This window comes from Mugil cephalus, chromosome 5 (assembly GCF_022458985.1).
Source record: "Mugil cephalus isolate CIBA_MC_2020 chromosome 5, CIBA_Mcephalus_1.1, whole genome shotgun sequence".
In the NCBI taxonomy this organism is placed as follows: domain Eukaryota; kingdom Metazoa; phylum Chordata; class Actinopteri; order Mugiliformes; family Mugilidae; genus Mugil; species Mugil cephalus.
Window position 1 is genome coordinate 19,452,998 of NC_061774.1, and position 23,732 is coordinate 19,476,729.

The window sequence follows — 23,732 nt, forward strand, 5'->3', positions numbered from 1 at the left end:
AGGAACAAGTGACCCGCAAAACAAGAAGAAGGAAGAGGTGTGCAGGGATGGAGAAGAAAGAAGGACAGGGAAGTGTGAAGAGCAGAAAGAGACCAAGAGATGAGAGCAAAGAAGCAATGAGATGGCAGAGGAGCAACTCCAGGAATGGCTGACATGACCGTTGTATGGCTCATAATCATGGTACCAGTGCCACTGGATTTAAATGTGCATGTGTGAGAATAATCCGGAGCACAGATGAAATGAGCATTGTCAACTGTCGCCACCTAGAGGTCAGATTGTGTGCAGGTTCTGGCAGCAGAACAGAGGAGTGTGATGGTCTTGGCTGCTTACAGAACCAGATAGTCTCACATTCTGATGTTTTATTAATGCTGAGAGCTCCAGTCTGCGCAGCTCTGAAAAACCGTGGGGCTTTTAAGAATAAAATATTCTATCCGAAATTAAACACTGCAAGGAAAATGTCGAGCACGGCAGAGTGTGTGTTACTTACTGATGGTGTGCGATGGTAAGTATCACAGAGGGATGAGGGCCCCTCCTGTTTGAGTGTCATTGAGCCGTCGACCTCGTCTTGATCGCTCTCGCTCCAGTAGTCTGACGAGACGACGAATGCATCACAAAAATGTTACAGATTCACGCATTAAAAAAACGGTCAAAAAAGTAATTACTAGTCAAGCCGGTCCGTCTCACCTTCATCGGGGCGTGGCACCTTATCATCTGGTGTGTAGCCGATAGCAGCCAGCCCCAGTCGGTTCATCCACCTGTAGGAAATGAGGAAAATTAAAGGCAAATTTTAAAAATGAAGGAGAAGGAAGGCATCAGAAGATTGAGGAAGATAAACCCAGAGAACAAGGGGGACAGGGAAGAAAAGGTTATGCTGGGTAAATGGTAGGTGATGAATAAAAAACTTTCATTCTCAATAATTTACATGGCTTCCCTTCACACTCAATATCTGTCTAAATGACTCCATCCCCCCGATGAGGAGAGAAAAGCTTTGAGATAATTAGAGAGATGGATGCAGAAAGAGGGAAATGACAACCCTTTGCGTCTCCGACAGCATTCTTTTTCGATCCCAGCTTTTCCCATGTCCCTCTGGAGGCGCCCAATAATAAGGCCGCTACTAAGAATAGAGTCCTTGCTTTTACACTAGGAACAGGAAACTCATCAGGCCAGTTATAGGAAGTGCCTCCTGCTGGAAGACACATTTTCTTATGGTAAAAGAAATAAAATAAAGCAACAATTAACTCCCACCATCTTGTTTATAGTCGGATCCCGATATATGACTGTGTCTGTGTCATGAGCTCCATTGTTGTCGCACAGCTAATAATGTCATCAGTGAGTCACAAAGCTGCAGCTGACATTTTCATTCAATATGATGGATACGTTTCTTCTTCTGGTTAATCCCACCTCCACTGCCCTCGTGCTAGAAATACACCCATGTGCACCTAATGTGTATTATACCCCAGCTAAAAATAGTTCCTGGCAATGTCACAATTTCCATCTGCACCACACGCCCTGATTATTTCCAGGGTAACATTTGCTGAAAGATGCATTGGGGACTGTGCTTCTAAGTTTATCATTGTGTTCTTGATGTACTATTGAAATTCATATTGCCAGGGCTCCCAAGTCTCACACCTTGATCGTGAGACACACGCATTTCATAAGTTGACTCGTCTCATGCCACACATTACATTTCTCACACCGAAAAATGATAAAACTCCCTGCACATAGACTTTAAAAGAGATTAGTAATCAATGAATAGCCAATCAGCCAATCAGAAGATCTTATCTATTTTTAAATGAAACATATTGTGGCAGTTGGAAAACAAGCTCGGGCATAGACCCCGTCACAGTTTGTAAACAATGTGATGTTTTTTGAGGGGCGGGGCTTAACTGGAGGCCAAACATCTCAAACACTAGGCTATAGCTTGTAAACAGCAGTTAGCATATTTCAGTGGACTGTTTTGGCAACAATGGACAAGGAAAACGAAAAGTTTAGAGAATATACTAATACACTAACTCTCCGAGAACTGTGAGTATTATTTTTAAAAAGTTGAATCTGACTGATGGGACCATATTCACCTACACCTACACTCTCTCTCACAGGATGTACTGGATTTGACCAAAGGAGGACGTAGCGGGGATGAAGTCTGGTCTCAAGTGAAGCCTCTCCGACAAAGATATTACCAGAAGTTAGTGGAACCACAGTGGAGGGTAAGTAGCAAATTGTGCTCGGACACCCCTGACTTTACGCAGGGTTAGCTCGCGGTTAGCATTAGCATTAACGTGTAACAAGAATCCCCTAAGTAATGATTAATTTAACGTAATTTCAGACACAATTTAGTCTAATCCATAAAGTTATCCAGGATGAAACTGATGATGCATTACATATTAATCTGACCTGATATGAAGTGTGCCTGTCGTTAATTGTCTTGCTCCAAAGTTGTCTACGACTGGCAGTGGCTGGTATGTGATAAAACTTGAAGGTAGAGGTTTTGATTTTTCGGTTTTGGCACCAAAACATACAGCAAGACGACATTTTCATGGTTGAAAGTGAGAGTGTTTGCCTCAAGCTTCCACCTATTTGACTCCAGCTAACATTGTGACGTCACAGTGTCGCAGGCCATGTTTGAATATAAGTCGCCGAGAAAGTCTGATGTTTTATTCTTATTTGAGTATTTTAATGCTTCTTCGGGTCTTATGAGGCCACGGGTCTGGTAACTACTCATTAGGATTTTATTATGGGGCATGTTTCAACCAAAAGATTAAAATACATAAATAAATAAACTCTGCATGCTATTGGACAGTACTTCAACCAATCACAGCCATTTTGTGATAAAAAAAAAAAAATAATCCAACACCATGGCACTCAGATGTCATGTATGACTCCATTACGCATGTAGCTGACACCTCTGTGAGCCAGAGCCAGTATACTACACTATACTACACTTGTGGCCTGTGATGCGTACTTCCAGCAAGTCTGGGCTGCTACAGCGTCAAATTACTCCTATGTCAGTCACCACATAAATCCCACCCAATTTATTTGATTGGCTCAGCAGGTCTTTGCTGGAAAATAATCAGTTCCCAGTGGAGTTACTCTAGACTAGCTGCCCACCACAAAAGAATTTAAAGTCTGGGAAGTTGGTCTGGCTTCATACAGTCTATTGGCCCATTTCCACAACAAGAACCTTCCTGTAGAACCAGGAACCTTAAATAAAGCGATTCACCGTAATTTTTGTAGCTGACAGTTGGTTGCTAGTGGTTGTTCAAGGCTCTGGTTGCCTCGGTAACCCTCTTGCATGTATCCCACCGCAAATGTTTCAGAGTGAAACAAGTAAAACATAGGAATATTACTAGAGTATGAACAGAGCTCACTCTTTTCTCTCAACATGTAAAGAAAATACCACTAATGATGTTACCGCTCCAAGCCAGCTATGCAGCTCGCTAAACTGCGTTGTAGGAACCAAAGACAGGGCAATGCTTCCTTGAAGTAAAAGTTTGGGGGACTGTGTTTGCGTCAAATGCCAATCCCACTGGCCCTCACTTTAATTGCATCACCTCAAAATTGAGATCAGGTCAACTTGTTACGTGTTGCCAAAGGTTTTATTGCCTCTACTGTTACACCTCGCTGATTTTCAACAAAATCTATGCTCCCTTAATGCCACATGGCTGCTAGTCTCTTCCTTTGTGCGCACTTCCTTAGGATTTGCGTTTTAACCACAGGAAACAGAACTTAATCTTTACTGGCAGGCCTCCAAGTAGCCACAATAACACCGCGCAGACGCCCACCTTTTCACACACAATCCACACAAAAATGTGTGCGACTACTCTTTCACACATGAACCTCCTGACGCAGTATGGAAGTCAGATATAGCTGGTTAATTACTCCCCCCTAATTATCTGCCCATGTCATTGAGGAGCTGTGTGGATAATTAGGGCTCATCAGACAGCACTCCTGAAAGTATCACTACAATCTCCCTCTCACACACGACACACGCGTAAATCTGCACGCACACTGTTGTACATTTAACGACAGCGGGCCAGGTTCATTCCTTATTCATGCACAGTGTTGTGTTGGTGGGACTATTGCTTCTGTAAACTTGATTTACTCAGTTAAAATATTCATGAACGGGACACGTTGCGTCCCCGGTCTCTGACTATTGTCGACATATTGAAGACACACACTCGCTCCTCACCTGTTCATTTCCTCAAGACAGTCTGTGGCGAAGAAGAAGCTCTTGATTTTGGGATGACAGGCTTTGAAGGCGCTGCAGTCGGACAGGGAGAAGAAGAACTGATTAGCGCTTTGTTTTTGTGTTTTTGTCAAGTGAGCTCAAGGTCTGTGTGCGTTCACGTTGTGTGGGCGAGCGCAAATGTGCTTGATTAGTAATTTTGGCGACATGTGAGGGACACTCACAATTTCCGTCTGCACTCTATGGCTCGGTCTATTCTGAACTCGGGGAGGCTGATGAAGCCCTCAGCCTTCTCATCCTGCGGGCGGAGACAGATGGAGAGTGGTGGTACATCATCAACACGAGAGAACAAAATGTCATGCATACTGATATACCAATTTTATTCAGGGTAGTAGTAATGTAGTCGAGCATATGAAAACAACATATGTTGTTTACATTGGCCAGGATGAAGTCTTTTCCTCACTTTAGAAAATAGATAAGCTATCCTAACTTAGAAACTGAGATATATAAACAAATCATCACCAATTACAACTAATAATACATAAACCCAAACATTAAACCAATATCTGAAGGTCTCACAATGACTTTTGTGTTTGTGGGAGTTAAAAATGGTTTGAATGGAACAGACAGATCAACTAGTACGAATTAGAGCTGCTACAGCTAGCAGCGACCAAGCGGCAACCTCCAGGTCTGAGTGATGAATCCCACGTGGAAAAAACTGCAGTTCACCAAGTGGCCACTTGAGCCTGGCTCCAAAAGGGAGTAAATCCCCACAGACCCCCCATGTTAAAAAGTCCAACTTTACGGCAATATTAAACATGTTTACAGCCAGGTTTTAAGATTTAAAATTCTGCATAATTAAAGGCGTTGCTGGTTTGATTGACAGCCGGTAGCCTGAGCTAACAGGTAGTGGAGAGTTGGGTGGGCGGGTCTCAACACAACTCCCCATGTCCATATTTGGAGTATCCATGTGTGGGCAGAGTAAAGCTCATCTCAGCTTAATATTTGATTTTCGAGTCCAATAGATGACATCACAATGGGTTTGCCCATAGTATATAAAGTCAATGGTAGTAACTAATCAATTATAGTAGATTGGATTTTACTGATCAAGAAAATGTAATTAAGAATATATATATATGTGTGTGTGTTGCTGATTGCAACACCAAGCATCTAATGTAATTTTTGGAATGTTTAAATATACATTTTTCTGTAAAAAAAAAAAAAAAAAAAAAGGTAAAATGACTACAAGCATCAGAACAAAATAATAGTTACATGAGATCCCTTACATTTTGGTTGGTGTACCAGTAAAGGCAAGACTCCTTGAGGATAAACCAGTACTTCCTCCATTTTTGAGTGAAGTAGCCTTTCGCATCCTTCTTCTTCCACAGCCAGCCCTCGCAGTCGCCATGGCCGAGGTCCTTACAGGAGATTCTCCTTCTACTGGCACTGGTGAGCGAACCTAGAGAACGTGACAAAGAAGGAACAACGGATTGCAACTGGATCTGAATAAAGGATGACCCTGGAAGATAGCTATATTTGTGTACTTGTATTTAGTGATTCCACTTTGAATCCAAATGTCTGCAGTCGCCTACAGTTGCGCTCTCTTGTTGTAATATCAGCAAGCAGTTTGTGCCCATTTGCAGCACTGAATAATATTTAGGGCACATTACATAAGAGGCAGTGACAAATTGGTATCATCAAAAATAGGTAAACAATCACTTACACGGAGTTAAATGAAGGGAAAACAGGAATGACAGGTGTTAAGACAACACAGCATGTGCAGCACTGTTGTTCCTATTTTGGTCTGTTTATTTATTTGCATCAAGTGTGCTACACCTGGAACATGCCAAAATAATGTCTGTAGCCTGAGCTGATGTGCCTTTGGTATCACGTCCAGCCCTGTCATCGTGCACGTTGATGTACCACAGCTACCACGTTAAGACTGAGACGCATTTTCGGGGTAAGAATCACTTAATGGCCTCAGATCACAGTATTATACACGTACGGTACAGTGAACATGAAAGTGTAAATAGAAAAGAGCAGGTGCATCCTTTACCTTTACTTCTCTTTTTGGTTTTCGTTCTGAGAGAGGTGTAATGAAAAGACTAGAAGGGTGAGAAAGGTGAGAGAGGAAAGATGTTAGCAGGAAATAAAAGTCTATTATGAGAAAGTCATGCTCGAGCAAAGTTTGCAGGTACAGTAGATGCCGAGGAATTTCGCCATATAAAGAAGCAGCCAGTTCACACTCCATGTTTGTCTTTTTTTATATATATATATTTCATCAGGAACACAGCGGAGAGGATTTTTTGCACGGGGGGGGGGGGGCGCAGTGCTAAAACCTCTAGAACCAGGAAGTGGCCTACAACCGGAGGTGGAAAACTGAAACTTGTGAGTCAGAGAAAGCAAACAACGGAGATATCAAAGATCTATTTCAATCCAATTCTACACATAACCTTTAACATGATGAGGTTTAACGCACAAATTTTGTGAAATATGCTTTAACAAAATTAAGTCAGTTCACTTAATAACATCTGCAACCAAGTCATATAATTGGCCGGCCCTCACTGACTATGCGAAGGCTCAGTCATTGGTACTTGTTCATCTATAAAGCCATGCTAGGCAAGCTCCCTGCTTATTTGCAGCTATAAATAGCTATAGCTTGAGATCGCAAGATGTTATCCTATCGTCTGTACCAAGTGTAAGGACTGAATTGGGTAAAAGGGCCTTTAAGTGCTCAGCTCCTCTTACCTGGAACAGCCTTCAAAGAGACCTTGGGAGCCTCATCGCGCTGTCTAATTTTAAAGTTCTCATAATCTCAATGATAAATGCATCCGTTGGTGCTTGTCACTGGCTTGTCAAATGAGATCATTGATCTCAATGGGACTGACCTGGTAAAAGGAAGTTTAAATAAAAAATAATAATATCCATAAAGAGGTATCTGCAGATTAATATGTAGAATCCGCAGACAAGGAGCAAGATTTAGGTACCACTAGTCTGAACCGCATGAATCGATTTGCTGTTGCATGTGTGGTGTGTAAAGCGTGTTGTAAATTTGTGTTGTAGATGTTATCTTTAAGCTGCTAGTTGGACTGTAAACAAGACCAGCACAAGGAACAGGTCAATTGGACATCCGTTATCTGCCATCTAGATATCTGCTGGTTACTACAGAAGACCCAAAACATCCAGATGCTAAATCGCTACAGAAGGGGTCTTCAACATTTTTCAGCCCAAGGACCCCCAAGCTGATGAGAGATTTAGTACGGACCCCCTACTGTCTATATGTGCTCTATATTAAACTCGGCCTAGTGCTATTTATAAATATACAATATTATCATCACCATTTTGGCTTCAGTAGTTGGCTGATGAGAGAGATGGACTGTTAGCTTCTCATCTGCTAATGTTGACTAAAAAGATAACGTTGTCTGCCTCCATTTATCCCTTTACTAAAATATGTTTGATTCATGTTAATGTGTTTTAAAGAAATTTAAATTTGTGGGGGAAAATTTAAAATATATTAAAAAAAGTCCCAATCAACCAAAGATTTTGCAACCCCCCTCGCAGTACCTCCGCAGAGCCCCTGTTACGATATGAACTAAGCAAACATTAGCTACTATAAGCTACAGCATGGCCAGCTACACTATCTGCAAGTTGCAGTTGAAATGTAGCTGCTCAAACACTTGGTGATGTTAGCTGTTTCAAAGTTGGGTGAAAACAAATACATATGATTGGTTTGACGTGTCACTGCGTCACAGGGAAGGTTGAGGACAGTTCAACTTCGACATGTAACACATCAAAGCCGTCATATAGGCACAAGAGTTTGGGAACTAGTTTGAGGCCTAGATCTAGTGCTGGCTTCCACTGAAAATGAATTCCAACTTATTGTTATACGAATTGCCACTTGTCTGAACCACAGACATTATGAAGATGGACAATGGAACAGATCCTCAAAGGTGAAATTAAAACAAGAAGTGTAGTCATAAATAACGTGGCTCTGCATGGCTCCAAATTCGCAAGAATTTGAGACCCATATGCCTGGGAAACTAGCATTAGTTTGGGCCAATCCAAGTCCATATTTCTATACGGTGTGCGGTCTGAACGTAGCATATGGGTGCACAGTCACGAATTTGGGCCTTTAATTTAGCTTTTCATTTGTACCAGTGTTTTATTTCTTCTTTAAAAGTTAACAGATCTCATTTTAAAATCCACCGCTTCCTGTGTCACAGTAACCTACATATGGAAACCAGTTTATTTCATCTGACTCTTATCTTTTATTTAATTATCACAGTCCTGAATGGATTTAATCTCAGGACTCTCCTGTTGGTGTCTGGCTTTACGTTCAGCTGTTATTCGCACGCAATTGATCTGTGCGAGGACGTGGTTGCCGTAGGAGACAGTCCGTGTAACTGAAGCCTGTGTTGTTTCATGATGATGGGGTTCGGCTCAGATCAGAATGTACTGAAAAAAGACGGCATCATTTTTGAAATACTACAAGATTCGGTATATATACGTTGATGAAACACCTTAAACATCTTTTCTCATACCTTCCTCATGGAGGCCGCTCCTGAGCTTCCTGAGCCCGAGTATCTGCAGAGGGAGAAGGCAGGGTTGAATGCAACCTCAAACAACCTTTAAAACTCGCTCCATCAATCACAAGCATATGGTCGAACCACCGACAAGCAAAGACACAAACTCACCGGTCTGTTGTGTCTGCTCGCAGTGTGTCCGCACCCCGCTGATGGACAGAGAAGAAAGAATACTCCATTAAATAACTAAAAAAAAAAAAACCTATGCATACATCTTTCTCTGTATACCTGGATCCATGCTGTATTGATCCAAGAAGTGAAGTGCAGGTTATGTAATGAGTAACTTTAGATTCAGTTCTTATCAGAAAGAAAAGTCTTGTAACATAACATTTGGATTTCATTTTGGGGCATATTTTAATCAATAATGAGAGAGAAAAATCCATCTGCACAAAACTGGACAGACCTACAATCAACTCCAGAATAAAGCCCACCCAAATGATTTGATTTGCTCGAGAATAATCAGCTCAGCCCTTTCGGTCACAAAATAATTGTAGGCAGGGTAGTTGGCCCGGCTTCCAGGCTGCAGTAATATACATACTTAATAAATAGGCACTATATTTAAGCTTAAATGTCCATTACTCTTAAGCCACACGTCATCTAAATGGGGGGAGGGGACAACGCTAGCTATTCATACCACCTGTACACGAATTTACTGTAGCTTTAATGTCCTCAGGACCTTGGCTGTCACAGGCATTTTATTGATTCCAACACCGGCACACTATTTTTGGGATGATTACAGGTTTGAATTTTGAAATATGAATTTGCCTGACCTAGTACTTCAAGAATTTAATCGCTTACGAACCGCAGATATAATCCTCTCAGTCCAGTCCAGTGAATTTGCCTTTTTTTTTTTTTCTTCCACCGTGGACACAAAATAGCGTTTTTCAGATAAACAAATGGGACCACACGGGCTCAGGTCTGGGTGCCACTGGGACCCTAAGCCGCAGTGTGAAGAGATCATTAGGAGCGTTTCTTGCTGGAGAGTGAAGGGGCTCAGTCAGTCGGCGTGTCCAAGGGACCATTATCTCATAATCCAACCATGCTCTCATGAAATTTTGCAACACTATTAACGGTGACTGCTCCTCTGCTGCTACTGTGTGCTTAGTTTTGCACCATTATAAGCCATGCACTGTGGTAAAATAAGTAAGGGCAAGGACACTTCTCAAATCCTCAAAACGTCAAACAGAGAATTTTATTTCCCATAATGTTGGAGTTATTTTTTCCACTAAAAGAAAAGAATAACACCAAAAAAAAAAAAAAATAGATAGAGGGCAAAAAAGCAAGCCATTAAGATTGCCGTATGCTTGTTAGTGCGGGATAGTAGCTGTACCACGTGTGCAACCGAATGGGTATGAGTCACTGGCATGAGAAACACGCATCTCATCATCATCATCAGCATCATCATCATCATCATCATCATCATCATCATCAGAGGGTTAGAGAGGGCTGGTGTGAGCTAAGCTGTTAGTACATCGTGTGTGTTTGTGTGTTTTAAGCACAGCCTGTCAGTCGTGCTCGTAATTGGTCTAGCTGATGCTGAGTCATACACCTACTCACAGGGGTACGTGCTTTTGTGCGTGTGCGCGCGGGCGAGTGTGTGTGTTTGTTCAGAATAAACTCCTATTTAGACTCAGGCGTGTCTGAGGAGATGGGGGATATTAGGATGAGTTAGGACGAGCCGCGAGATGGCTACCCTGCATACCAATTCAGGGTAGCCGTCTACGCCAGTGTAGTTTGCGTATGCCTGTGTGTGCAGATGCATGTGTATTGTATGTACTGGCGTGTGCTTGAAAGCCGCAGAGCTACTGGCATGCCTCAGTGTCACTGTCCTCATCCTCCATGGTGTTGGCAGCCTTACAATGGCTCTCATTATTCTCGTTCTCCTTTGTCTCCTCTACCTGGCGAACACACACATGCCGTACACAACCAACAACGAGCGTGAATCTGTGAACACCATGACCTGATCCCTACTGAGAGAACCAAATGTCTGCTTTGAACAACATGTAGTTTGTTAAAAGCGAAAATAGCCCATTCACAGGCAATAATATGTGAATATTCAGAGACGCGCGGTGATTGGACACAGGTCCCGCGGTCGTGATTGTGCATGTTGTTTAATTTATTGTTTAATTTCTTGCGCTTGTATTCTGAAACTCTGCTCCATTACCCCTGGATCCTTTTGTTGTTTATTGTACAAAGTCCGTCCTCTTCACAAATCAATTCAATTCTTGTAAATGCTGCCACCACCTGTGTGTGGCCTGGTTTCTGATATGAACCAGACAAAGTCAAAGCACGTTGAAGTATAAGTTGCCTTTCATTATAAGGAAAACATAACTTTTCTCATTTTCTTATTGCCAATTAATCTTTCAGTGTTTTAAATGTTACTCGCCCTTGCTGAACTATATTTTATTTAAAGAAAGTAAATTAAAAAGTGCATTTATCATGAACTATTTAAACCCAAGTTATACCTAAGAATAATTAATTTTGTGCTGTAGTGGGCATATACATGTTTACATGAGTCTCCTGCATGATGATGGTGTCAGTCAGTGGCTTTATATGGCGTTATTGTTATTGTATAGTTACACTGCCACCTACAGGACGGGAGTAGAACAGGTTGCTGTTTTTTTGCTGTTTGCCACAAGCCAAACATCTGAACAAACCATTTCAGACCGAAAAAAGTTTCTGGGGCTACCTATAGGCCTATAGGACACACGTACACACGGTTGCACACAAGGGCAGTGACACAGAGGAAGAACATAACAGCAGTAACAGGTTTTCACTTTGATTTTATGATCAGTTCAATGCTGTTTTGGTCTTTTTATAATTTGTTAAAAAGGGGAAAATATTACTTTACCAGCCTGGAACCAACCTATTATTTACTTATGCATAAAGAGGGTAACAATATAACTTAAAAGACTGTGTACATACAGGCAAAGCATCTGGTGGCTGGTCTAGCCGCAGGGTGGAGGACAGCATTGAGGGGCTGATGGGAAAGCTGGGGCTGCTGGGATTACGGCTCTTGCGCCGGGAGCGCCTGGTGGAATCCCGTCTGCTTTCCCTGCCCGGACCCTCTGGCTCCTCCTCGATCACCAGGATCTTGTCGTCACTAAGGTAGCGCAGCAGGGAGTTGTCTGAATCTGTGGGGAGGAGGAGAGGGGGCGGGGGTGGAGGGACACGGACATCAGAGGATGGACAGGCTCAGCCGAACAGATGACAGAGAGGGGAAAACCACAGGGAGGGCAGATAGCCTCGCAGAGTCAAGGGAGAACCCCACAGTAGAAACAGACGAGCCTGAATAGACCCTTACAGATAAAAAAAAAAGAAAAAAGAAAGGGATAAAAGTGGCTCTAAGCCGGAGTATCTGATATGGATCCACAGCCGGGGACATACAGCTAATCTGTTTGCAGTGATTATGTTGATCTGGAGGCCACTAGCGCTAAATCTTGTCAGTCACAGAAAGTTTTATTCCGCTTTAGCTCCACACAGATAAAGCCCCTCACCTAATTTGTTTATTATCCATACACTTAAAGGTGAAAAACTAAAATTGACAGAGAGATCGGGGAGGAAGGGAGCACAGGCAGACCCCCAGCATTAGCATTGTGCTTTAATGTTATTCATAGACTTTCTGATGGTAGGGAGGAGGACCCTCACTTGAATACAGATCAAGCCTCGCCGCAAAATGCTGGAGCCGGTTCCAAGTGGTCACACAGAAATATCTTCACTTCCAGAACGGCTGTATAAATGCAATTTCCTTGCATTTACGTTTACCCGTCGCTCTGTTAGATACATACCCGCCAGATATGTATCCTCACACAACCACACCACCATGGATAACCAGAAGATGAGCTGAAATGTGTTGAGTTGAGCATGGAGCAAAGCATGGCGCCAGCACGACCTGTAGAGTGTGTGACGGGCCTTGTTGTGTTGTGTTGTGCTGTGTCGTGGCGTGTGCGTGCGTGCGTTTGTGTGTGTGTATACCTCGGCTCCCTCTCTTGCCCATGCTCGGTTCCTTGGCCTCGGCCATCCAGTTATATTCGGGAGGCATGGAAACTGGTCTGAGGTCACCTGGAAGCACCAATCATCAATCAGAGAGTCGGCTGGTGGGGGGGGAGGGACGGGAGGGGAGGTGGGGTGTCGCGGAGGAGAGACAGCGTGGGAGACAGCGAGAGGGGTGGACAGGTGGGAGTGTGTGAAAGTGTGTGTGCGTAGGCTGGGGAGGGGGGTGGGGACTCTTGAGGGACTACCGTGACTTGCAAGGCAAGCGTCAAGCGTGACCCTGAAACATGACCACATTATCATTCCATTGTCACTTAGGCGTTACTGCATTACCTTCTTTACATTTTATTTACTGTCAGATGTTTGTTTTGAGTGTCTGAACTGTGTGTACCTTCAGAAGTTCGAGAAAGCCCACTGCTAGTACTTTTGCAAATAATTCAAAAATGACTTTTATCTCAATGATTACATTCAAAGATGACTCTCAGTAACTGTTTGAGAGAGTCCAAAATCTCAGTTTAGTTCTTTGGGTGAACGATTTTGTGTCCATTGTATAGTAGAAAATGAATGTATTAAATTCTTTTGCTAGTTTGGTTGAATTAATTTGTTTTCATCTATCAGAAGTGACATTTTAGAGAAGAAATTAGTTCCATAGATAGCAATGCTACTGTATGTTGGTTAACGGGTTGAGCACATTTGTCCAAAACTGAAACATCTTAACAGACACTTTTGTTCATTAATTTGCAATTTCCATTATAATTAACCATATGTTAATTGTATGTTGTAAAATCAACAGCATCTAACTGTAATTCCACATGGATTTTACCGTATTCTTTGTAGGGAAATTCTGGCAAATACAGCTGCCAGTAAGTTACGGTAAAGTTACGATAAAGTTGAACTTTTTAATAAAGTTTATACAGTTGTATCATTTTATTGCTGAAGTATGCAGTAATAAGGTATATGGTATATTTGTTGTTTTGAAATAATTTACCGTAACAACATTTACATATTAGATTTTTTTTTTTTTTTTTTTTTACTTTAAATTACCATAAACAACTTTATAGGATTCTTGTTGAAAGTAATTTAAAGTAAATAACAGTAAAGAGCTTTATGGTATAGATTTATTTTTTTATAGCAATTAACTATAAACTTATTTAGCTTAAAACTTACAGCTATCAAAAAGGCATACTGTTACGTGTGTTACACCGTATTTTCTTTTTTTGCATGTTCCCCAAAGATGAGTCCTAAAGTCCTTTGCAATCTAGAAACTGAAACTCATTCCTCAGTGTAGCTTCCAAGCTAGCCTCTTAAACTGGCAAAGAAACATTTCACTGTCATCTAACATTACCGTCTATCTGCTAGTTATTTAAAGTTTACATTAGGCAATATTAAAAATAAATGTCTTGTAAGGGACATTTGTTTCTAAAATAGCTCCGCCTTTGAAGGTTTCCTTTTTAATAATGATGGGATTCTTCTACAGCCAGCGTTGAGGACAAACATTGGCAGGAGTTTTAAGCTGGGCAACAGAGCTCCACATTAAAGGTCTGAGGATAATTATGTTTGCGTGTACATTCATGAAAGCAGAAATATCACATTGTGAAAGGAGGTTGGTCGGCTTTATTTAGCCTTTCCGAGGAAGTTGCGTGACCCACGTCTTGCATGTCATGAAGTGGTCCCCTGATGGGGGTGCGCACTGAAGGATGCTGTGGAAGCTGTCGGGTGGTGGGAGTGGGGGCGGACACAGGTGGTGGGGTAGACGGGGAGCTGGGGACAGTGTGTTTGGACTGACCGTTTGTGATTGTGGTTTTCTCTGGGATGTGTGTGCACCAGATAAAGACACAAGGAAGCAGAGCCATGAAGCGAGCGATGAACTAACACATAAGGAGGAAATGGTGAAAAGAAAGAGTGACAGAACCTGCGGGAGAACGCATGCTGTTCTGAGGAAACAAACAGAGGACCGGAGCTGTTCTTGTTCCTTTCAAACCTGCCATCTTACCGTGCGTAGGGGTCTTGTCCCGTCGGCGTACCCCCGTGTTGCGGCCCCGGTCATAGTCAGGCACTGGGGGCACGTCTCCTTCCAGCAGAGAGAAGTACTGACCGCTGTCCTGGTCCAGGTAGTAGCTGACTGCCTCTGAGCCTTTGGAGCCAGACTGGGAGCTCACGCTGTAGCGGCTGATGTCGTCACATGACATGAGACCCATCTCTTCCCTGGGGAGAGCAGAGGTGTCATCATCACTGTCATCAGGAGATCAGAATAGAGGGTATGGGCGTGACGTCACCACTAGCGTAGTCTCCGTGGTTACAGCCACGAGTGGCAATAAATGACAGCTGAGCATAGAGATTAACAGCATTAGTTTGAATCATAGGCTTTAATAGCGTCTAAACTGTAAAACTAAATTAAAAAAAAAAAGGTGAAGAGCTGTTGTGTGATTGACTGTACTAACAGATCTGAAAAGCAGTCACAGATATATTGTTACAGGCTCCGAAAAGCCAAAGAAAAGAGAAGTAAATGGGTCGCTGCACAGAAACCTGGTGTTGTGGTTCACATCTAATATCAGGTAATATTAATTTATGTTGTAATTTTTTTGATAAAGTCATACCTTAAGTTACCTCTTAAGTTACGGTCTGGAAGGATGTCAGATAAGTTTGTCGATGTCGTTGTTTTGCCGTCGTTACGGCCGACAGTAACTATTTCAGGTCCAACAATAAATAACAATAGAACAATAAACATAATATTTGTGGATCACTCCTCATCATCCTTTTAATGTCCGGTTGGACGCTACAGCATTGTGTGGCTAATGTTACTTCTCGGTAAAGCTGTTAGCATTAGCATCATTAATTTAGCTACATTTATCATAACTGAATTGACCTAAAACTTTACTTAAACTAACTGAAACTGAGGCTAATCCACTTTTTCAAATCCACACTAGTTCGTATGGATCACTGTCGAGTCCAGTTGCCCTAAATTTGATCTGATAATCCACATTTTCCCAGGTCTCGTGGTATTTACTGATACATTTCACAATGTTTTTGCCACTCAGGGGGGCGTGGCCCTGGCGTGGCACTGACTCCAATGCACACCCTCTGTTATTGACATGAATCTTCAAATACAAGTGTGTGCATCTGACCTGGTGCTATAGAGTCCAGAGACAGGAGAGAGGATGTAGACGTCCTGCATGCTGGGGGCGTCCATTTTGGACATTCCCAAAGTTCCAACTGGTGTCGGGGAGGTGCTGGTGGGGCTGGTGGGGACCGGCTGAAAGAGAGAAAGGGACTTTTTTAGTGACGCGTTATTGGAGGAAGGTGACGGCTCTCGGAGCTCAGCCTGCGGAAACTGGGCTCTGTTTCAAGCTCTGTTACAAGGAAATGCATCCTTTTACATGTGATATCTTCCTTGGCATTGGTTTCAACACTGAATCACAAACTAGGAGCTATTTCCACAGCCGCGGCCCTGTTGTCCGCGTTGCCTTTCTCCATACACCTGTCTGACTGTGCAGCCTCTCCCACGTTCAGTCGCTTCACTATTCTATCATTTTGTCTCAAGCCTCTTCACTCACGCAGGGCTCTCCGTGTCTGTTCCCATGACAACTCCTCCTCTCCCAAGCGCTCCTTGCGCTTTCTCTTTTCCCCACCCCTCCCTCCTCCCTCGCTCCATCCTAGGCTACGAGGGAAGGAGAGGACAAGAGGGGAGCTAGCGTGGCCTCCTGCCTCCGCTCGACTCAAGGACGCGCACATTCATTTGTCACCGGGACCTCTGCGAGGACAGGGTGCCTCGCCTCTTATGTCACAGCAACTCAGACTGAATTTCAAACTAATTTTATTTGTTCTCTGGCAGAACAGCTGGGGTGACAAACACTTCGCTCACGCCGCCAAATTTTTCCCCCCCGAGGAAGAGGTTCCCAGATTTTGACAAAGTGATTGTTTTACTGTATGCCCGAGGAGCGCGCTCCATTTCAGGGAGAGGAGTGCGGACAGAATAGATAAGCAGAACCCGAGCGACGGGCGAAGCGGGCAGCGTTCTCATTAAGGAGGCACAGTGTTTCATCATTTCATCAGCGATGCATTAATCAGAGTCATTTCATATTCCAAACTGTCCTCTCTGTCTTCCTCTCTTTCTCAGGCGTAGTCTTCCTCTCACGGAGGCAGCTTACAGTAAGACAGCTTCAAAATAAATAATGAAGATGGGGGTGGAAAGAGAGAGATGGGTGTGTGTGTGTACGTGGGTGGGTAAGAGGGTAAATGAAATAGGACAAAGAGGGCAAGAGACAGAGAAAAACAGTGCAGGGGAGAGAGAGAGAGAGAGACGGGGGAGCTGTGCAGTGTAGTGACTGGAGCTGAGAGTGAAAACAGTAATTTAGTGATTACAGCCCACTGCTCCCTGCATGGAAAAGGGGTTGAGGGGAGGCTGGGGGTAGGAGTAGTAGAGAGAGATGGATCTACCACAGCAGGCAACATTTCAGTCTGTTAAAACAGCACTTAAACCATTTGACCCCCGCTGCGTCCACTCCAAACTACCAAAAAAAATCTACTCCTCTCAGTCTCCCAGGGCCAATATTCTTAACCCACTGACTGCACATGTGCACATGGAGCCCCACTGACACACATACATAGATAGTTAATAATAGTAATAATAGTTAATAGTTTAACTCAACTTATTTCTTACCGAGTATCAACCATTACAAGACCTTATTTTGGAAAGAGTGGATGGTAGTTAATGGTTGGGGGACAAACGTTTGAACCCATTTCTGTTGAGCCCTGTATTAAACATGTCCTGTGATGTTTCTAACATCTGTGACAGGTGCAAACGAGAGAGAGGGACGCTGGGTCACATGTTTTGGTTCGGCTCCTAAATTGTTCTGGCAACAGATTTTCTCATGGTATACACTGCAAAAACAGCATTACTAGAAAGAAGCAAAATATTCTTGTATTCAATGAAATCACCTTGTATTAAGGAGAAAAAAATAGGCCAATGGGTTACGCTTTTTTTTGCTTGACAAAAATCTTAAAATAAGCACAAAGTCCTTAAGGCGTATGTGTTCCATACAAGGATTTTTTGCTTTCTTGAAATTCCTTTTTTAGTTTTTTTTTTTTAGTTTAAAAAAAACATGTCCTGTCTCTCACTTAAATTGTGCAATTTGTCATGAAACTGTTGATTCGTGTTTAGAAAGACGCTCATTAGCTGCGTAAGTGTCGTCAGCACTTTCTCACGCTAGTCACAGAAGGCTGCCATGAATTGTGGATAATTATAATTTTCTCCACTTTTAATTATTTTCCTGGAAGAACAATGAAAAAAAAACTTCAAAAATTTCATGGCTCTTTGTTGTTCAAGTGTCACAGTAAAACATCACAGTAGTGGGAAAGTGAACAACTTTGAACTGAAGCAGCTAAAACAGAACCTTGAACCTTTACAGTTTTCCTTAACATGTCACCACCTTATAGTCTGATATATAATTGTCAAACTTAAGATTAAGGGCAAGTCAAATTTAAATCACAAAGGCCTTTAGTAAGGTTTAAAAGTTAAAAGTTAGAAATGTAAAGAAATGTAAAGCTCAGATGTAGGTTTTGTATTTATTAACATCTCTATCATGATATTTTTTGTCTGGCGGACTCACTGCGATAATAATGTAGTCAGGGTCAAGACAAGCATTTTTTTCCCAACTAATTATTCCATCTTTGATAATAAGAATTCTCAGGGGAATCCTTGAAATTCGTTCATAAGTAGTGCAATGCTGCTAAAACCACGGATGATGCTGACTCGTCCATTAGGCACTGGTTCTCAGTTTGGAAGACTTATTTATAGGCAGTCTGTTTTGCCTTATTTCTAGCCTTTTATAAAAGTGTATTGTAGTTGTGTTGACTTTACTGTTATTTGCTTTTTTATCGTATTGTTTCATGACGTATCACATCGCTTTGATGTATCCTATTAATTGTATCGTATGAGCTGTTACAATTGGTCCAGGAAGTTTAAGAAACACATAGAGCTCTTTTACAATTAAACTGGAAAAGCCTTACCAGTGACATCTAACCTCATGTTCAGTCAAGTAATTAAGTCAAGAGTCCCGAGGCCCTGGTACCATTACAGGTCATACTGTAATTAATCCAGACAAACATATAAAACTAGACCCACATGTATTGATGTCTTAAATCAACAGTGTGACATTTGAGGAAATTATTTGTTTTTATTGCCGTGATATAGATAAGGACATTAATTCCACTCTGATGTGTGTGCGCAGAATATGATACTACAGTCAGCATCCAGTTAGCTCAGCTTTGCTGTTTCCTTTGACGTGTTCCATGACGTAGGGGATCTTTGTTGGAACTGAAAACAACACGCTTCTCGACTTCACCATTGAGGCACGACGTCATTTGCGATGCGTGCACACACATGCGAGGACACAAGCGAATGCGAATGCACTTTCAAAAAACACGCACAGCTCGGGTCTGCGCATGTGGGTGTATGCACACGCGTGTGACATGTGTGCGTGTGTATAGCAGTTCTTAATAGTTAAACAACTATTTATTTTAATGATCTTATTATGTTTTTACTTTATGTTATTACTTTTTTTTGTATGTTTTGTATGATTGTGTCCTCTGTTTGGTTTTTCTTTTATGGTATTAGCTCGGCTATATAGTAAATGAGGTCGCTACCTCAAAAACGTCTGAGTTTAAATAAACAACTCTGTTGTCTTGTATTCTGTATGAAGCTATGATTTGAAATACACTACTTTTTTTTAGGTTTACCAGACACATTAGGTGGTATTTACACAAAGTATCGGATCGGTATCGCCGATACCAGCCTGAATTTTACTCAGAATTGTCATCAAAAGTGTCATTAAGTAGCTGTAGTTTTGGCTGCGTCACATGATTTTCACCGGCAGATGGTTTTCCCACCTGTCTGACAGAAGTGTGACTTAAGTCTTTGCATTTTCAGAACTTCTCATCCAGTCTGGCTTAAAAGTTGAGCCGCCAGACCTTTAAGTGAGACTTTTGTTTGCCATTGCCTTTGCAGTGAAAACTTGCATTCATGTTTGAAATACTGAATATTTAAGCTCTCGTGTTGTCCAAAAACAGACCAGAAAAACGTCCTTTAATTATAAAAAAGCAATGATGTCACATCCATTTATAATACATCATCAGCCGAAGCGTCATATTGACTAAAATAGCAGGTATTTACCAAGAGTAATGATTTATACAGTGAGTCTAAACATGTGGGAGATTTATGAAAGAGGGGTCACGGGCGATGTGAGGCTTTCAGTAACACATGAAAAGACTGTACTTTTTGCATTAGACAATTCCTCATCTTCTTAGTTAAAATCATAGCCAGCATCAGCTTGCTTTTACTCCATCCCACCACAGACAAAAACGCAAACACACAGAAAGACGAGAGAGAGAGGGAGATGTGTGTTATTATTTAGCAGAATAAAAGAGGCTGCCACGGAGGGATTTGGGTCTGGTATCACATGATAATTTCCAGAGATAAATTGTTTCCTTTGCGGATTCAGTCCTAATCCAACTGAACGTTTGCCACATCTGAGCTAAACTTCCCAGCCGTGCGACTGAGCCTCCAAAACCGGGCTTAGAGGTATGAGTGTGCATGTGTTTCCTCTGTGTGTTTGTTTTGCCAGTGTTTACGTACAGTATGCATCCAGAACCAGGCTCGCAGAGTGCAGTGACCCAGTTCCTTTCGCCTCTCAAAGGAGCAACGAGACAGATAACAGAAAACAACTCTGGGCACAAATGCGCACAGGAGCACACTGGCTTCGACACACAGATGGACGAGCGCACATACGGCCGTGCTTGGCAACGTGCGCAACCCCCGTCCACCCTCCCCAACTCAGACACGCACACACACACACACACACACACACACACACACACACACACACACACACACACACACACACACACACACACAAACAGGCTGTTTAGCAAGGTATTCTGGATTCAGTGAATTATCTCCAGTATTTGCTGAGTAGAGGCTCTTGTTTCGGAGCCAGTGGAGCTGCCTGTAGTTGCTTATGAATAATTAAGAGCTCCAGTCTTTTTGAGAGAAAACAAAAACTAAAACACTCCTTTCTTCTCTTCTCCCCGAGATATCTCCGCGCTCTGATCGAGCCTCTCGCGAGCGAGCGTTTTTGCATCTTCCGTCAGAATTCCCATAATCCTCGGCTGGTACATACAACAGCAAAACGTAACAACAACTTCCAGCTAGCAAACCAGTCTGCTAGCTGGTTAAAGACGGAGATGAAGGTGTTGTTGGCTTTGTGGTTTTAATTACAGGGGTTCAGTGGATTCTGGATGCTGTATTACTACGGGGAGGGATAATTTATGGAAGCATTTTATTTATGAGCATGTTAACAAGTTCAATCACTTTTAAGCTCCTGAAAAAGTAATGACTGTGGGGTCACTGGGGTTACTAAGGGTTGCAGAGTGTTGAAAGATAAAACAGTCTGTCAGGGCTACTTCAAGAAGAAATCTCGAGGTAAATTTCAGAGTGTGGGCATCACACAATGTACCGGTTTCGGTTGCGATTCTGGTGTGACAGAAAATAAGCTGGACGGAACTTGTTCCAACAGTTAGCCCACAGTGAACTGAGAGCCAGCCCACGTAAAGGCTCCGTCTCCTTCGGTTCAGTCCAGTGACTTTATTGACCATGTGAAGAAAAAGCTGTAGTGCAAACACACTTGGAGGACAAAGCATATATGCGATACGTATGGATCAAAAACTGAAAGCGAAATTGTTTTAATTTTTTATCATGCAGCTTAATATCGACATGAACCGGTGTTGCCAAGATACCACAGATGTAACCGGTGCAGATACTGTAACGATGGTCAGTAGGAAATGCTGCAGCCAGCAGAGCCAGGACCAGAGGAGAATGAGCTATTTACTGTGTGTGTGTCTGTGAGAGAGAAAGATATACATATATATGTGTGATCAACATGCAGATCTTGTCAAATGAAATGTGGGATGTAATGCAATATTGTAGCTTGGTACCTCACATTTTTTGTATTGTTCTGATGAAGGTCTTATGACCGAAAGTTTAAAATATTAAAGTGATACCGTTGCACAAATTCAAGTGAGTGGAAAAATCTTCTCTTCTTTACATTTTTGTGTGTGAAATAATATGAATTATAAAGTTAGAGAAGCTCCCCGAGGTAAAGATACAGATCTCCCATAAAATAAAAAAAATCCCAGCCACAACTGATTGAACCTCTGATCTTTAGAGACATTATAAAACGCAGAAGGATGTGCTGTAAACGCCCTCTAAGTAAAGCTGACAGTCTGCAGTTTGAGCCTATATTTATTATATAACTGTAGCTATAGCGTGTTTGGATGAGCAGACAAAATAACAAAAAAACGTGTCACTGTCCAAATGTGGAAAGATCTAACTGAATAAAGCTACAGCACAGCCTTTCACATGACCATACACTTACATATATATATGTACTGCTAAATGTTGCATGTATATGCTCCCAGATATATAGGAGTTGATTGAAAATAACAGAGGAGCGACAAACAGGAGGAGGGAATAATAGAAAAAAAAAAGAAAAAGCCAAAGAGCACCTGAGCACTGAACTGAGATGAAAGCACGCATGTAGCATGTAAATGAATTAGCCTGACGCAAAGTTAAAAATAGCAACCACGGAACACAAGACTCTTGACAAGACAGCCAGCGCTTCACAAAGCACACACAGCCTCGGACTAACCCTCGCCTCACCCCTCCGTCCGTCAACCTGTTCTTTCTTTCAAAAATCGCGGCGCGATATTTCTGGGATGTGAGTAGCGGTACTTGCAAAATGCGCGAGCTATGTGTAGCCGCTCTTAGTTGTAAGCCTTCAAACAATCCTTTCACCTTTTCAGATTTACAGCACATTAAACATTTACCGTCTTTTGAAACTGAAACGTTATTTGGAACAAAGGTTGAATGAATCACGACCTAAGCCTCAGTGAGTGCGCGTTGCCCTATACTTTACCTCCCGAGCAGACGTTTCAGGCCATATTGTACCCTTTAAATCACTCACGCGAGGCTGAAGTGTAGATTAAATTAGCTTGTTTCTCGCCTTCAGTACTCACAATTTTGAGTTATTGGTGTCTAAAAAGAAAAAAAAATCTACTTTTGTTGCACGTAAATTCTCTTCAGATGGGGGTTCAGCAACCGGCGCATTTGTGAATGGCTTCGAACTGTGCCAGCAGTGTGGCAGGCAGTAAAAATAAGAGATTTGTTGAACGCTTAACGGGAGGACTGATGCAAGGTCAAGGTGAAAATATTTGTTTAAAAAGCCAGCAGGAGAGCGAGTGTGGGCAGTGAAAACATGAGCCGAGAGTGAGTCACAGATAGAGACGCAATTTACACAAAGTGTGCAGATAAAATCGTACGGTTAAGAAGAGGGGGGGCAACACATGCCCGGAGGTGCAAATATCAGTTTCTGGCATCTTTGTTTGAATTTAAGTCACAGAGAGCTGAGATCAGAATGTCGGTTTAGCGCGGGTCAGTATTTGAGGAATGAAAGTGTTTGTGGAGTTTTACCTGAAGGCCCAGTGGCTTCCAGCGCACGTTCCTGAGCAGAGCAGGTGTGGAGCTCAGGGTGTTCTGGGGCCTTTTCTTCAGCGTGAGGATGACTCCGCATGGGTCCTCTCTCAGGGCATTCACCAGGTTCTTCAGCTGCCAGCCCACCTGAGGAGCACGCATAACAGGCTACCAAAACAGCTGCTGTAGGCAACTAAACACAGTGCACAATGCAGAAAAACCACGACACACAGCAATAGTTAATGTTTCAGTTTCATATTTCAGTTTCAAATATTGCCCACCCACCACCACGCAGTACTAAAACCGTCCACTCTGCTATTCAGAAGACTATCACAAGGCCGCATATCACACGCTGATTGTCAGGTTCCGAGAGCCTTTTCAGTCCCCAGGTAAAATCCCAGAGGCATGCTGCAGTATTAGCAGAAGAGAAGCTAACAGTACAGCT

General features: G+C 42.5%; 1 protein-coding gene across 4 annotated transcripts in view; it reads right to left on the bottom strand.

Annotated features, from left to right (window-relative positions):
• si:ch211-26b3.4 (connector enhancer of kinase suppressor of ras 2) overlaps positions 1 to 23,732 on the bottom strand; it is a 63,107-nt gene that overhangs the window by 5,901 nt on the left and 33,474 nt on the right. For 3 of the 4 annotated variants that reach the window (XR_007112899.1, XM_047585918.1, XM_047585916.1), the window contains exons 9-21: positions 23,288 to 23,434; positions 15,888 to 16,015; positions 14,756 to 14,967; positions 12,745 to 12,831; positions 11,695 to 11,903; positions 8,881 to 8,918; positions 8,728 to 8,770; positions 6,243 to 6,291; positions 5,473 to 5,645; positions 4,411 to 4,484; positions 4,190 to 4,261; positions 685 to 755; positions 488 to 588 (exon numbers count right to left, since the gene is read on the bottom strand). Coding sequence is in view for 3 of the 4 variants with exons in the window: in XM_047585918.1 (XP_047441874.1) it covers positions 488 to 588; positions 685 to 755; positions 4,190 to 4,261; positions 4,411 to 4,484; positions 5,473 to 5,645; positions 6,243 to 6,291; positions 8,728 to 8,770; positions 8,881 to 8,918; positions 11,695 to 11,903; positions 12,745 to 12,831; positions 14,756 to 14,967; positions 15,888 to 16,015; positions 23,288 to 23,434 (1,404 nt within the window). In the remaining variant the exon portion in view is untranslated. The remainder of the gene's footprint in view (positions 1 to 487; positions 589 to 684; positions 756 to 4,189; positions 4,262 to 4,410; positions 4,485 to 5,472; positions 5,646 to 6,242; positions 6,292 to 8,727; positions 8,771 to 8,880; positions 8,919 to 11,694; positions 11,904 to 12,744; positions 12,832 to 14,755; positions 14,968 to 15,887; positions 16,016 to 23,287; positions 23,435 to 23,732) is intronic. The other variant, XM_047585917.1, reaches the window with a different exon arrangement.